The sequence below is a fragment of the Wasmannia auropunctata genome, unplaced genomic scaffold (assembly GCF_000956235.1).
Source record: "Wasmannia auropunctata unplaced genomic scaffold, wasmannia.A_1.0 LD335244.1, whole genome shotgun sequence".
Lineage (NCBI taxonomy): Eukaryota > Metazoa > Arthropoda > Insecta > Hymenoptera > Formicidae > Wasmannia > Wasmannia auropunctata.
Genome location: NW_012027646.1, coordinates 235868 through 250941, shown reverse-complemented (window position 1 = coordinate 250941; position 15074 = coordinate 235868). Strand labels below are relative to the sequence as shown.

The 15074-nt window shown below is 35.3% G+C and overlaps 4 protein-coding genes across 7 annotated transcripts in view; 1 reads left to right on the top strand and 3 right to left on the bottom strand.

Annotated features, from left to right (window-relative positions):
• LOC105457382 (26S proteasome non-ATPase regulatory subunit 1) overlaps window positions 1-9114 on the bottom strand; it is a 40315-nt gene extending 31201 nt beyond the window's left edge. Inside the window, exons 1-8 of the mRNA XM_011702017.1 lie at window positions 9000-9114; window positions 8435-8552; window positions 8150-8319; window positions 7862-8070; window positions 7033-7509; window positions 6626-6852; window positions 6240-6495; window positions 5828-6016 (exon numbers count right to left, since the gene is read on the bottom strand). Of these exons, the coding sequence (XP_011700319.1) occupies window positions 5828-6016; window positions 6240-6495; window positions 6626-6852; window positions 7033-7509; window positions 7862-8070; window positions 8150-8319; window positions 8435-8552; window positions 9000-9033 (1680 nt within the window). The 5' untranslated portion in view covers window positions 9034-9114. The remainder of the gene's footprint in view (window positions 1-5827; window positions 6017-6239; window positions 6496-6625; window positions 6853-7032; window positions 7510-7861; window positions 8071-8149; window positions 8320-8434; window positions 8553-8999) is intronic.
• Window positions 9115-9205: 91 nt separating this feature from the next.
• On the top strand, window positions 9206-10700 carry LOC105457379 (transcription initiation factor TFIID subunit 9-like). Of its 2 annotated transcripts, XM_011702013.1 has the most exons (4): window positions 9206-9485; window positions 9597-10046; window positions 10186-10251; window positions 10422-10700. In XM_011702013.1, the coding sequence occupies exons 1-4, from the start codon at window positions 9347-9349 to the stop codon at window positions 10565-10567; spliced, it is 801 nt and encodes a 266-aa protein (XP_011700315.1). In that variant the 5' UTR covers window positions 9206-9346; the 3' UTR covers window positions 10568-10700. The 2 variants fall into 2 exon arrangements, with proteins under 2 accessions (XP_011700315.1, XP_011700316.1); XM_011702014.1 differs by lacking the exon at window positions 10186-10251 and having other exon boundaries at window positions 9210-9485.
• On the bottom strand, window positions 10682-12727 carry LOC105457380 (cilia- and flagella-associated protein 20-like). The gene is made up of 4 exons (XM_011702015.1): window positions 12542-12727; window positions 12111-12302; window positions 11526-11758; window positions 10682-11198 (listed from the first exon to the last, which is right to left on the bottom strand). Exons 1-4 carry the CDS (start codon window positions 12623-12625, stop codon window positions 10769-10771), a joined length of 939 nt encoding a protein of 312 aa, XP_011700317.1. The 5' UTR covers window positions 12626-12727; the 3' UTR covers window positions 10682-10768.
• Window positions 12728-13065: 338 nt separating this feature from the next.
• LOC105457378 lies at window positions 13066-14207 on the bottom strand. 3 transcript variants are annotated; one of them, XM_011702011.1, is made up of 3 exons: window positions 13894-14207; window positions 13593-13824; window positions 13066-13348 (listed from the first exon to the last, which is right to left on the bottom strand). In XM_011702011.1, exons 2-3 carry the CDS (start codon window positions 13793-13795, stop codon window positions 13126-13128), a joined length of 426 nt encoding a protein of 141 aa, XP_011700313.1. In that variant the 5' UTR covers window positions 13796-13824; window positions 13894-14207; the 3' UTR covers window positions 13066-13125. The 3 variants fall into 3 exon arrangements, with proteins under 3 accessions (XP_011700313.1, XP_011700314.1, XP_011700312.1); XM_011702012.1 differs by having other exon boundaries at window positions 13593-13860; window positions 13963-14207; XM_011702010.1 differs by having other exon boundaries at window positions 13963-14207.
• Window positions 14208-15074: the final 867 nt, after the last annotated feature.

The window sequence follows — 15074 nt, the reverse complement described above, 5'->3', positions numbered from 1 at the left end:
TTTTAAAATTATATTTATATTTAAAAAATTGCCCTTTAAAAACTATTTTTATTCGATTATCTAAATTGAAATTTAATGTCATTCTATAAAAATCTCTGGAAAAGAAACTTTAGACAAATCTTTAATAAATACAAATTAATATTTCTCGATTCCCGTGTAAAGAAAAATATTCCGTCTTTGTAAACGATTTTCTCCTACAATCCTTTTTCTTTCCCTTATTTCTGAAAATTCGGTCCTGTCGAGTTGCACGCTTTTAACGCTGAATGATCCGCATTTATTTTGCATCTGCAATTAATGCGCGTCGGCCGCTTTTTGCAGGCGATCGAGATGTGCTTGTGCGTTACTTAATCACAGCCGCTGAGATACATTATGGAACCCGTAATGGGTAATTCGATTAAACCGACCGACTAGTGGCAAGTTATGATTCGTTTAGCATCGACCGGCTGCTTGCTTGCAGCGGTGGCCGGCAGCAACGAAAGTTAAAGCTCGTTTCAGCCGCGTGCGAAACTACTTTCTGCGAAACGTCAAAACTAAAACGCGGCTACGGTTTTCAGAGATTCAGGGAGAAAAACTTTACAGATTAATGCGCGAATAGCGTGAGAAAAAACATGACGAAATCGCGTCTTTATCGGTCATCTCCCAGAAAAAATAGAAGGTTTTATCTGGTGAATCGTTTAATGCTAACGGAATAACACATAAAATAGAATAAAATAAAACTATAAGAAACTATAATAAAATTTTAAAGTAATAGTTGATGTCGAAATTACTAATACAAACTAAAAAATTTCAAAAAATATTCAGCGTATTAAAACGCACTTCAAATTATTAAAAATTTCAAATTATAAATTTTTTAATCAAGACTATCGGTAATTACAAACTGCTTTGTCTGCAAATATACGTTAACATCCAACTGGAATCGAAAATAAAACATCACGGATTAATTAAGCTCTTGTCGAAATAACGCATGTATTAATTGACACCTCTTAATCGATATCACCGTCTTATCGAACTCATAAATGTCCATCAACGAGCTATAAAAGAATCGTCAGCAAAATCGCAGCGGAAATCTTCTGCTCAAGTCGTGTCGATTACCGCTCAGGATGGTTTCACCGGCAATCGCAGTCCGTGTGTAAAAAATAAATATTTTCAAATTTCATGTATTCACGAAATATTGTTTTTTTTTTATATATAATGATTGTGTATTTGGGTAAAAGAAAAATCATCGAAAAGTGTGTACTCGTGAAGAAAAAAAATATTTTTCGATTTCTTGCCTTCGTGTGTCAAAAAATAATTATTCTTCATAACCGAAAGACTGGCTTCGCAAGGAAAAAAGAATTGAGAAAATATTATTCTTGAATTTCGCGTAAATCTATATATAACGCGTTTAATTTCGTCTTGGAAAATCACTTTAGACCATATACTTTTGCCCGCAGTGTATCCCACTCTCTTGGCGTCCCTCGCGAATCTAAACTACACGCTCTTCGCCGACGAACGTGGGACGTTGTATATAATCGACACCCGCGAACATGTATTCACGCAGATTGAATACGAGAAGATCAACGAAAACGTCCTCGAAACCAGCTTCCTGTTATTCACTCGGTAAATATATTCAAAATATTGACGCGAAACATACTGCGACAAAAATCAGTTTCTAACGCGAAATCGATCTTTCTGCTTAGAAAGAATCAACAAGTCGGACAGCCGCTGATTATCAACGACATCGACAGCGTGAGGAAGAGTTTTTGGAATCCTGCTCATCCCACTCGCATTGTCACTCACGGATGGCGAGGAGACATAGAGGCTGGATCTGCTTGCGCCGTGATTCGAGACGGTAGGATAGCTGTCAATCTTAATAGCTTAAAAATCTGAATGCTTGTGCTCTTTCCAAGATCCTTAATATAATTTCTTTCCGTCTCTCTTCACTTTAACTTTAAATTCCTGAATTTTTAATCTCTGTGAAAATTCTCTAAACTTAATTTTCCTCGGTTCCCTGATTCCTTAATGCAAAATCCTTGTTTCTCTCTCCTCGTTACTTTCAATTCTCCGATCTTCTCTCTCTCTCTCTCTCTCTCTCTCTCTCTCTCCCTCTGGATTCCTTAAATTCTCAAACATAATATGAATTTCTGAACTCTCCAGATTCCACGGGTCGTTCTAGCGCACCGAGAGTTTCGGCGACTAATTTCTACTTTATTAATATTTCCTCTTTGATATTCTCAGCTTATCTCAACACCAGCGATTACAACGTCATCCTAGTTGACTGGAGCAAGGTGGCCGCAAGTCTCGATTACCCGAAAGTAGTGTACAGTGTGCCATTAGTGGTGGAACGCGTGACAATGTTAATAGATTTCCTGGAGGGCAAAGCTAGTCTGAATCCTTCCAAGACCAAGATGGTAGGACATTCTCTGGGAGGACATGTCGCCGGTCTCGCCGCTCGTAACGCAAAAAGCAAAATCGCTGAGGTGATAGGTAAGTCAATCATTAAGTAAAAAATCATTAAGAAGAAAAAGAAAGCAATTTAAAAATAAATAATAATGTAACCAAGAGTAATAGTTCAAAACTTTTGAAAAAAAAAATTGAAAAAGAAACATGGACTCTCTCTCTCGGTGAAAACAAAATAGTGAGATATAAAAAATAACAATAGAAACAAAAACAAAAAGCTTCGACTTGACAACTTAACATATTGACTTTCTATTAATTGCTAAAAATCCTTCGATTGGAGAAACGCTAAAACGGAATTCAAATTGCAGCCTTAGATCCCGCGAAACCCTGGTTCACGTCGAAAAAACCGGGAGAAAGAGTGGACAAGTCGGATGCAGCGCTGGTGCAAGTGATTCACACGAGTCCGCTGGGTCTGGGAGAGATGATAGGCCATTCCGATTTTTATCCGAACGGCGGCACAAGCCAACCGGGATGCGGTATTTTCGGTAAATGAAGCCTCGCTGTCGGACACCGAAATCAACATCGCTTGCTCATTAATTAAAGCCGCTAATTGATTCACAGGACTCGCATGCGCGCACTCGAGGTCTTACGAATACTACGCCGAGTCCATCCTGAATCCCACGGGTTTCCGCGCCGGGGAGGTGTTTATGGGTGGACCAACTCTCGACCCAAAGTGAGTACAATACTATCTCAACAATTCACTCCTTTTTGGAAATACGGCATCATCCATTGTCCACTCGCACGCAAGTTTGCCGAGGACGTTAATTAATTCATTTGTCGCTCGTGTCATTTTCAGCGCGCATGGAGAGTACGTTCTAAAGACTGCCCATAAATCACCGTTCGCACTCGGATAGATATATACAGAACAACAGACACTGTTGTTGTGTATGTTTTTAAATTGTACATATATCTGTGATACTAAAAATGATTTTTTTTACAAATATTCTGAATCCTCTACGCTATTATTTGAATAATTTAACATGATCATTTTCTTCATGATTTATACGATTCGTTGAAGTTGTGTCCCATTTAGTAGACCACAATCATAACTACATCAACATTGTTCGACAGAAAGTATTTATTTATCACGCTACTTATTTTATCACGTTAGATAGCAAAACACTTGAACTTATCGAAACGGGAATTTTGTTTTTTTAACTATTGGCCTCGTTATTGGCATTGTATCCGAAGCTATTTCGTCCAAAGAAAAAAAGATATCCGATAACCATTAATTATCTTTTACAATCTATTTTTAATTAATCTCCATTCGAACTTGATTGATGTGATCTATGATTTATGATGGCTGCCGATACCATAATATTGTCAATGGCTTATCAATTATGCCACCGAATAGATTGTTGTAGCTCGGAGCTAACGATATGAATAACGAGCTACGCGGCAACAATCACATTACGCATTTTCGAAGCTATGCAAAATGCAAGACTGCATTTGCAAATGCACCCAACCATTCACCGTGCGCATTTGATCGAAAGGATCGAGAGTCTGTCGAATTCCGCAGAAAGCTCTATATAATAAACGACCGTCCAATTACGAGATGTAAACTTACATCTTTAACAAATCGTGAAAATTACTTCGAAGACGATTGCTTCGCCGACAATCATTACGTGGCATAAAGAATTAGTCACCTTCGAATTTTGCAATTAAGTATTCGTGAAAAAAAAAAGATTCTTGAATTTGCGGTTACAAAGATTCGAGAAAATGAAATGTTACTCTCTCTCTCAAATTAAATTTTTTCTCCCTTAAATTTTTAATATTTTGTGTTTTAATTCTCAAATTTAATATTCTTTGATTTTCTGGAGCTTCAAAAATAAACATAAAATTCTTACTTATCTCCTTTTATTTTCAATTTTTTTATTTTTAAAGAAAAATACCTGCCTATAAAAATATAATTTTTTGACAAATTCTCAAACTTAGTTTAGATATCTGATCTCCTAAATTGTGTAAAAGCATGAATTATTTCGGTATCTCGAGGCTCAGTAATGAATTTCCATTCTATTAACGTCATCACATCAATATCAGCTTATCTCAATATTAGTGATTACAATCATGTCATCCTGATCGACTGGCGGGAAGCAGCCAAACGTTGGTATTGGAGGTATATTGGACTTGATATTCGTGAGAAGTGTGCCACTCGTGTTACAACGCGTGATCTTTCTGATAGACTTCCTGAAGAATACAGATCTCGATCCTAGCATGATAATTGAATGCTCCTTGGAAACGCATGCCGATCTCAGCACTCATTTTATTTCAAGCATTTTATTTAGCAAGATCGATGAGATAGTCGACAAGTCCAGCGACAAGCTTTCAATTCCCTAGTTAGCTATCTTGATCCGAGACCAAAACAAATTTCTATCTATAGCTATCTATAGCTATTTGTAGCTTTAGATCTTGCTGGACTTGCTTTCAAGTCCGATGGTTTTCAAAGACCAAGTCGGACGCAGTTGTAGTACAAGTGATACACATTTACACGAGGTTTCTATGTATAAAATCAACGATCGGCATTTCCGATATTTATTCCAATAACAGCGCGAAACAACTAGATCTAATCGGTAAATAAAGTTCATCAATATCAATTAACATTGTTGGATTCATTAGTTATAAAAAGGTAATTAATTCACAATTCGGAGACAATTTCAAAGCGATAAGATTTGAACGTTGAAGGATTTTTCTGTATTATGTTGAATCCATCGTAAACCTTACAAGGATTCGCGCCGGGAATAGATTTATGGCAAGATCGTTCCTCGATTCGAAGTGAGTACAGTATTATCTTATTTATCAATGTAGATATATTTATCTATTTATCTTCAAAGCACGATACCACCCCCTTTTCCAATACTTTCCATTTCTATTTCTTTTAACAAGCGAAGAAATATCGAAAGTTTTCACGTTTCCTTTCGCGTAAATTAATTTCGAGACGTTAATTAATTTTTTATTGTTTGTATCATTTTCTTCGCAAAGGAAATGTACAAAAAATCTACTTGATTTGTTCTAAATCTATTTATTCTACTATTTTATTTATCCAAAATTATATTCTTCATATTATTTCCAAGCCTTTATCTCCATTTTTCATATTCTTTTCTCGTAATTTTGAGTTTAAAAAAAAATATATATTTTATCGAGATAAATTTGTTTTTATTGGTAAAAAATCTATTTCCTGCTTCATTCAATTACTAGATTTTAAATATTACTAAATTAAAAATATCAATCAATATTTTTAAAGTTGGATATTTAAAATAGTATAAAAAACAGGTATCCTAAATATTTCTTGTTAATTATAATGTTATTGAATATTACTACAAAAATGTTATTTATACATAAAAATAACGCGAAGGATAAAAAAGCGCAATAAAATATGTATTAAACTTACCGCAACCATGTCTTCGATCGCCTGCGTCGATTTGGACCCCAACATAACCATTCCCATGGCAATTCCAGCAGCTTCACCAGTCACGGCGTCATCTTGATACAAATTGAATTTTAATTGTTCATAAACGTCTTGTCTATGCGAACCCATCGCGGCCAATCCAAGGCCGAGACAGCCACCATGGCGGACCATCTGGAACAAGTTTCAAAGGATAAATCGCATCAAATTTAATTATTGCATACATTTAGTTATCAAAAGATATACTCATTGTTATATATAATTTGACAAATATTTAATTTAATAAAAAATAAATCATTTACATAAACAAATTTTAAAATAAGAAAAGCGTATCAATGTAATCGCTGCGAATCAGAAATAAGAAAATATTTCGAAATAATTATTAAATACTATATACCTCGTTTTGGGCATCTTTTAATTGGCCTAGGAGGTAATCCGTAATAGCAGCCCCGTGATTAGCATGTATAAGTCCCAAAGCATATAAACCACCGCCTTCGGAGTATCCGGCACCGGCGGCACCAGAATCTCTCGGCAAATAAGACTGCATCAAGGCTAAAGCTTCTTGCTCATGACCCCGATGAATAACTCCCAAAGAAGCTGTCGCAGTCAGCTTCGCCCAATTAGTGGCACGAGCCAACCAATCCAAATTATCCCTGAAAGATAATGAATAAAAATTTAAAAACATTATAAGACATATATTTTATATATTATTCCTATTAAAAAAAAATAAAAGCAAAAATTTAAAAAATCGGCTAAAACTAACGCTTAAAAATAGATGTGTACCTCAAGAATTGATCGCTTGTCGTCCCGGAATGCATAAAAGCATTCGCAATAACAGTGGCAGTGTGGCAAATTGAGACTCGTATAGCATCCTTGGTGTTTTTCAAGATCAGCATGTCGGTGTGATTGCTGCGAATCAGAAACTGCAGATGCAAATCGATAGATACCTCGCCACCCAGAATACTGGACAGAGCATCCACTCGCTCTTGCTGTTCTCTCTCCTCCGCGTTCTAGAAAAAAAATATCACAAAACATCCTAAATTAACATGAATCATATTAATATACTTAACAACATAATACAATTGTATCAGAAAACGCTAAATAAAAAAAACGTAATGTCCACAACATTTAATGACATTAAAATTTCATTTTAACATTACGTAATTACTTATCAAGAGACTAACGCTCACCAAGCTCTCGACACTGCGCTGAGCCTTTTCCTCTCCGGCGGGAGCAGCAGTTTCCTCGTCAACCTCCATATTCGTGGACTCTGTGTTAGCAGACTCGGTGGTTTTTGCGGTGGTGGCAGCAGTCGGTTTAACTACCGGTTTAACCATCAGCGCGCCCGGAATGGGCGCGGTGGCTCGCAGAGCCTGCAGAACGCGACCGAGGAACTGCTGGGTTGCGGACTCGTACAGGTCGAAGGCGATCTGATAGGCCATCAGCACGCAGTCGTGCGAACCCTTGCTCAAACGGTCCAGAAGCTCGGCCACGGCCAGCGGATCGTCCAGGAAGATTAGACACTGGCACATGTTGACGTAGTCGGGAGTACCGAGATTTCGATAGAGACTGACCAAGCGGCGGAGTACGGTGTTACGAAATCCACGATTCTGAATCAGGCTCATGACCACTTGGAAGGCATAAGATAACATACCACTCACGTCGTCCTGAAAGAAAGAAGGGAATTTCATCTTTATAATTATTAAGGTATCTTCATATCTGAATTTAATCTCGAAAAAATTATTTCTTAAATTATAAATAAATACAAATTTTTAGATACAAATATAGATGATAAAATGATATAATACGTATAAATCAGTAACAAAATCAAGTAGCTCCATGTAAAAATAATTAATGGATCTCAGATTTAATTCTAATTCTCAATTTATATCTCAATTTATGAAAGGCTGGTTAGAAAATTAAAGAATGTGAGCAAAATGTCGAAAGTGATTGTAAACTAATTATATAATAAAACTAACATATACATCATAAAAAATTTAGTAGCAAAGTACTACTTACGGACTGCATAATGGCAGCTTCGAATATGTCCATCCTGCGTGTCTCCAGGGCGAGGCCTAAGGCCTGACGGTATTGATTGTCATCCAGGCAACGTTGGAACATTCGATTCACTATTCCCTCCAGCCGGGGATCGATGCCTTTGTTACCTGGTGGAAGTTTTCCCTCCGCCTCCAAGACACGTTGTTGAGTGTAATAATCGATACACTTGGCTGGAAAATTTGACAATTAAAAGTTAAGACACCTTAAAAGATCATCAAGATGTATATGCCACTGATAATAATGACCAACCGATAGTAGTGTCGACATATTCATTTCGCGCATTGACGTCAAACAGCTCTCCTGCTCCGAGGGCATAAGTCAGCGAATCCTCAAAGCTCCCCAAATGGTAATATACTTTGCTGGCAACTAGAGCAGCCAGCTCATGTTGTTGAAACGATTTATCTTCGTGCAGAATCTCACTGCAAGTAGAATAACTCATTTAGAGAATAAGAACTCTAACAAGCAAGAAGCAATAATGCTAAATAAAATCAGCAGCAATAAATATATTATTTTATTGTTTTTTTTCCTACATACATCTTCTCGATAGCCTCAGAAATCTCAGGCCAGAATTCGTCGACTATCATGTCCAACTTTTTCAAGGCGAAGACCTTCAATTCAGGCATCGGCTCTTCCAATAAGGAAATAATACCAGCTGCAATAATTTCAATTACATTCAAGTTAAATTATTACCAAAAAAATCATAACATATTACAATTAATATTACGTATAATAGACATATGAAAATAATTAATAACTAAATATTAAATTATAAGCAATAATATTATATTTAATGATATTAAATAGTGTATAATAAACTGTTTGTATTGGTCGTTAAATTTCTGCGAAATCATATTTAATAATGTTAAAGAATATGCAGTAAACTCATTGTGTTGCTCGTTAAACTTCTGCAAAATTTATTTCTTTATTTCTCTCTTCAATATCCAAAAATGGATGCTTCGAAATTGTCGAAAAAGGAGGTTAAGTCTCTCACGACATGCAAATCATTGTGCGAAAATCCGTGCGAACACGAACGAATTCTCGCACGATGGACGCAAGGATCGACTCGATTTGAGTACAGAAAATTATTTCGGCGATTCACCTGCTGAAGTGATATTCATCTTGCTGATTTTCATTGAGTGATAGCGAATTTCCCGGAGGACGGACCCGACAAACACATACAACGACACGTTACTGACGTTACAGCGACGCGCCACGAACTAAAATTTAAAGCGGAAATCGGAGCTCCTCGACAAATCTCGCGCATGCGCGACTTAGGCCAAGTGTGTTACTTCAACAGCATAAATATAACCTTAAAAGTTTCAGTTCAGTGATCAATCATCAGTGCTTCATGGTGCTTCAATCACGGCGTCATACGCAAAGGCGTACATAAAAGGCATTTGCACAGTTCACGTTGGTCGCAGTGAGGAGTTGTTTTAATTTCGTGAGATGTCGGAGAAAACGAAAAACATGAGCCACGTGAAACATATTCCCAAAGACGCTCAAGTCATCATGTCAATCATGAAGGATATGGGAATAACAGATTACGAACCCAAAGTGATCAATCAACTGTTGGAATTCACGTACCGTAAGTTTTCTTCTCTTATTTCAATAACTTTGTTGTGACAATTTTTACATTCGATCATTTTGCCATTTTAACTCTCGAGAAACTACCTGGATAAATGGAATTTCCTTGTAGGTTATGTCACATGTATTTTGGATGACAGCAAAGTATACGCCAATCACGCTAAAAAGAAGTTTATCGATCTGGACGACGTCAGGCTGGCGGTCAAGATGCAGCTGGAGCGTTCGTTCACGAATCCACCGCCCCGGGACGTTCTACTGGATGTGGCGCGTACCAAGAACAACGTTCCGCTGCCTTTTGTCAAGCCGAACAACGGCCTCAGATTACCGCCGGATCGATATTGCTTGAACGCAACGAATTACAGGCTTAAAAATGCGACGAAGAAGGTCGTTCAGAAGCCCGCGCATTCTCTGGTAGGAAATAATCAATCCGGCGGACAGCCGAGACCGAAGGTGGAGGGAAATAAGACTGCTGTATCAATTGTCAAGAGGCCAGGCACCCTTGCCACCGTCGCCAGAACACAAACTATCTCTATACCAAAACCCGTTTTGAAATTCTCCACAGGTAATGCATCGTTTTTTGATATTTATTATAATTATAATAATTTCTTACTAATGTATGCAATCACCTTATTGCTAAATTTATCTTACTATAAAATCACTATAAAATAACCTGCCCAATTCTCTCTAATCTCCAATTTCAGCTCCATTTCACCTCATGCAGTCCCATTTCTCCATACCATTCCATATTTCCTTTAGAAATCCCGCAAGTAAGATTCTAATATATTACTGTGTGAAATATATGCATAGTTATAATTGATATTATAGAGTCCATATATTTTTCACTCAATATTATGTTAAATTTAATTGTATTAAAAGAAATTAATTAAAATTAAATATGAATGAGAGGTTTTTTAAATATCTATGTTAATACTTGCAGCGACAACAAGTAATACAACGGTGAAGACACAAGTAACGAAGCCGAAGATACAGATCACTTCCAATCAGACATTGCCGGTCGTGAAGATGGAGACCGACGAGTCGTTGAAGAGGAAGCGAGAGGAAGATGATTACGATGTGTCGTAACTTAAATTCTGTATGTTTTCCCATTTTAATTATTAATATTCTCTTAATTTTCTAATAATCCGTTCTTTGTTAAAACAGTACAAAAAGAATGTACACAAAGTCTAGAACACAAGATTATATAAGATACGCTATATTTATTGTGCTAATGAAATTATATTTTATTTATTCATCCTCATCTTCCGTGTAACCTTCTTCCAATTTCTACGCACCCATTTCGATAGCTTCTTCTTCATCCTCATCTTCGCGAATGTCTGTAGGTTCCTCTTCTTCCTCTTCGTCAACCACAGTTTCTTCAACTTCAGCTTCCTCTTCTTCTCTTTCTTCTTCCCTTTCATCTTCTCTTTCCTCTTCTCTTTCCTCTTCATCTCTCTCTACAATTACCTGTTCCACTTCTTCCGGAGGCACTTCTGGTAACACTTCCTCAATTAAATCAGGTTCCTTCGTAATTGTCGGCGGCTCAATGATCTCCTCCACTAACACTTCCGGTTCGATAGTTGGTTCTTTGATGAACGGTACTTTCTCAGGAACCAGGCTAGGTTTCTTTTTCACGTCTTCCTCTCTAACGCATTTCTTCAGGTGCACTGGAAAGAAAAGCTTGAAGTCTTCCGGCATTTCGTCCTCTGAATAAAGCCTAAAGATAACATTTGTTTTACGAACATTTAATTTACCTACTTTGCCAAAAAAAGAAAACCACTAACAACTTGTAAGATTATTTCATATACTTATAATAATAAATGTTTTTATATTGATCTATCATAAAACCAAAAATTTAATGAAATTTATATATGGTATCCGTTAAGATTTAAGTGAAATCAAATAAATAAGATGATATTATGATTCATCGATAATAATTAATTAAATTTGTATGCAAAATTGAATTATTAATTAAATTTCTTATTGTACAAATTTAATTAATTAATTGAGAGACAGAGAGTAAGAGAATTAATCAAATCCTTGCCTGTCGGCGAAATAAATTCGTCTGATTCTGCAGTTGGCATGAATCTGCATTCTGGTAGTTTCAATGTAATTTGTGCCATAGGCCCGTCGTGTAAAATCACACAAGTTGAATTGAATCTGATTCCATCCACCCGAAAGCCCGATGGGCGTTGACGTACTAAACGGACGAACGCGTGTCGTACTCTGAAAATTGCTCACGCGGAATCTCCTATGCATATTCTTATCGTCCAGTATCTATTTGATACATTATTATTCATATTAAACTTTCAAAATTATAGTATGTCATAAATCTACAGGAAAATAAAATATATTGGAAGAAAAGAGGTCTAAAAAAAGGAAAAGAAAAATTAAAAAATAAAAGTTATTTAAGAAACAAAAATTAAAAGTCTTATTTAAATAATAAAAATTAAGAATTTTATTTAAGACACATATTATCTCTTTTTTTTTTAAGAAAAAAAGGAATTCTTATTTATTAAGGTAAACAATATAGTGTCTGCATCTAAGGAATAGGACGAATCTTATTAATTTAAGAAACGAAATTAATTGGAAGCCTTATTTATTAAGTACATATTCACATGAGCTTTACTGTTATCTCGAACGTGAAATACTTCTTCATGTTCTTGATAATGATGATAAGAAAGGGCAACTTAATACCCAGCACCTTCTTCGGATCTGCCGGGCAATAAATATAAGTTGTAGCCACATTAGTCCCGGCTATCTCCAATGCCAATGATTTTATCTCTTCATCTGTGATTCTTCGTATATATCCGTTTTTTACCTAATTAAATGTGAGTGATGCAATACAATAAATTTAGATACTTTTGATTATACATGTTATTCTTATTATTAAAAATTTTATAATTTAATTTTTTTAATTAAATCTATATGTATCAATTTCAGAAATTAAGCTGTAAGACGATATAAATTTCTTCTCTCTCGATACTTTTTTTAAATGTGAAAATGTGAAATGTGAAATGTGAAAATATGAAAAGTGTTTTTTTAAAAGTAAAAACTAACGTGCATGTCCCACAATTCCAGAGGAGATGACCCGCAACTATACAAAATGGATAAAAATCCGCCCTGGTAAGTATTTCGAAACATTGCATATATTTGTTTATAAAAATATTTTTTTTTCAACCTTTATAGTTTGACAAATATCAAACTAGATTCTTTCCTTTGTTTCTTACTAACTGCCAACATCCCATCTTTTGGAAAAAAAATTGTGATTGAAAATGCATTTAGTAATAAATAAATGTTTTTTTTTTCAAACTTTTTAAAAAATAAGTATTTAATTTTTAAAAATTTTAATAATTTTATAACATTGATCTACTAATAAGATTTTTATAAAATAAAAACTAAGTATGTTTTTTAAATAAAATGTTTTGTATTATAATTTGATAGATTAAAAACACAAAAAGTTCATATTATTTATTAGTAATAATTACAGAAGAATAAAAATTATACAAGATTAAAAATTTATTATAAGAACTAATTATTACAGCTTAATGTTAATTATATAATTAAAAGAAGAGATAATTGAATAATAATTAGTAGAACATATAAAACACTTTATTTCTACCAAAATTATACGAAATTTTTTCTTAATGATTTCGAATGAGCTCGTTCAGCCGGCGTCTCTCTTTCTCTGTCAACGGGTCTGGCACGATTAACATCTTCGGCGACATACCGACGCTGAAGACGCGATCGACTCTCACACCATCAAGAGCAAACATCTGGACCATAGCGAAATGCGCGATCTCGCGATTCAGCTGCCGAAATGACTGTCGCTTAATCCTTTGCACGCGATGCCTGCAGACCACATGGCTTAAAATAAAATACAATTAATGATGTAATTCTTGTAGACTATATAAACGATATAAAAGTAAACAAGTTTTATTTTAAACAGCTAGTGACCTTTAAAGTCTCGATAAACTTTTACAGAACGTTTCATTTTATAAAATTACAGCTTTATAATAGATACAATAAAATTTAATTTGATATAAAAAATATATTCTTTCTTTATTTACAAATAAATTTCCAATAATTGATCGATTGAATTGATTCTTACTAAGGCAAGATTTTTAAGTCGGTGTAACTGGGATGAATTGAAACATCGCTTCGATATAATTCCGGAAATAGCTTCATATGCTTCGTGCGATACTTGCGAAACACGGGTTTCCCTTCCACCTCCTTTGAAGGATCATTCGAATCGTGAGAGCCTCTAGAAATTTCCACGTTCCCATCTTTCAACGACGTGACTTTCTTATTCATTCTCGAAATTTGACGTTAACTTTCTGCCACTTTTTTAAGAACAATTTAAAATATCGATCTCAATTCTATTAAACGGATAAAAAAATATTTTCACGCACTTTTTTTGACTGAAAAATTTCTCCAAATTGATTTGGATTGTATTAAATTAATTCGTCGTTAAACTATACCTAAGCTTTTATTCATAAATGAAAATAATGTCATTTTTTTTCTCTGCACTTTCTTCACATGTAGAAGACTCTTTATAACATCACAATATTTTCAATAAACGTAACCCTTTCTCGGCGAAAATTATTCCCGAGACCGCAGAATTTAGCAGATTTGTCAAACGGACGACAAACTCAACGGACGATTCGAGGAAAGTTGGCCGATCCGTAACGAAGTGAGCGCCTGTGCCTCGTACGAATATCGATTTGGTTTCCAAGTGAATCAATAGACAGATTTGGCTTATTCTTATTCCGAGTCGTCGACGATGCGCTCACGGAGCACTGAACTCTTCATGCACGACAGTAAGACGATAACAGTATTCTACAATACTCGTAAAATACTCGTCTTACAATGCCGATGAAGATAGAAAATAATCTTCCGACGATTACCATTTATCGATCTGACAATCAAGAATCCATACTTCTATGGTTATAAGTAAAAAAAATTCAAGAATTGAACCAATTAAAAAATTGTAGCATTAAAAAAAACACACGAATTTGATTTATTATTGTTCTCTGAAATTCGAAGTAAAAAATTTTACAAAATGCCAAAGTGTAAAATGAATTAAACAATTAAAGATCAATTTGACAAAGCACTAGAATTCAAGCAAGAAGGACTGATAAACGTGAAAATGTAGTTTTAGATTTCAGAATACAGTCCGACCGATGAAAAGCGTATCTTTTATCAGTTAAGATCTTTGCATTCTCAACGGTCCTTTAGTGAATGCTCTTCGTGTCTTGCGCCAATTTTATCGGGAGAGTTGCACGCGATGAGGGCAGCATTGTGGTCTCAACAGTGCATACGTATGGGGGTATGCGTTAATTAAATTCATCCCGTATTTTCCACGCAGACCGCCTGATTGCGTGATGCAACGTCTTCCTCAATCGTGGGTGTTTTACATGTTCGTTCACGTTGCTGAGAGAAACTTTGCCCTTCCGCCTCCGCATTTATTGATTTTTGTGTATATATAACAGCTATATACGTTAAATCATAATGATGCAGTCCTTGGAACATTACGTATTAATTGAATTAATTAAAACTGAAGGAGAAGACTGTTAGAATAAAATTACACAAA

Bases quoted from the DNA above. Each gene is read 5' to 3' on its own strand.
- LOC105457379 (XM_011702013.1), top strand. From the start codon at position 9,347: ATGTCGGAGAAAACGAAAAACATGAGCCACGTGAAACATATTCCCAAA. The intron at 9,486-9,596 runs GTAAGTTTTCTT...ATTTCCTTGTAG, and splicing joins ACTGTTGGAATTCACGTACC to GTTATGTCACATGTATTTTG. The intron at 10,047-10,185 runs GTAATGCATCGT...CTCCAATTTCAG, and splicing joins CGTTTTGAAATTCTCCACAG to CTCCATTTCACCTCATGCAG.
- LOC105457380 (XM_011702015.1), bottom strand. From the start codon at position 12,625: ATGTTTCGAAATACTTACCAGGGCGGATTTTTATCCATTTTGTATAGT. The intron at 12,303-12,541 runs GTTAGTTTTTAC...ACATTTAATTAG, and splicing joins TGGAATTGTGGGACATGCAC to GTAAAAAACGGATATATACG. The intron at 11,199-11,525 runs GCAAGGATTTGA...TGTTATCTTTAG, and splicing joins CGAATTTATTTCGCCGACAG to GCTTTATTCAGAGGACGAAA.
- LOC105457378 (XM_011702011.1), bottom strand. From the start codon at position 13,795: ATGAATAAGAAAGTCACGTCGTTGAAAGATGGGAACGTGGAAATTTCT. The intron at 13,349-13,592 runs GTAAGAATCAAT...TTTTATTTTAAG, and splicing joins GACTTAAAAATCTTGCCTTA to CCATGTGGTCTGCAGGCATC.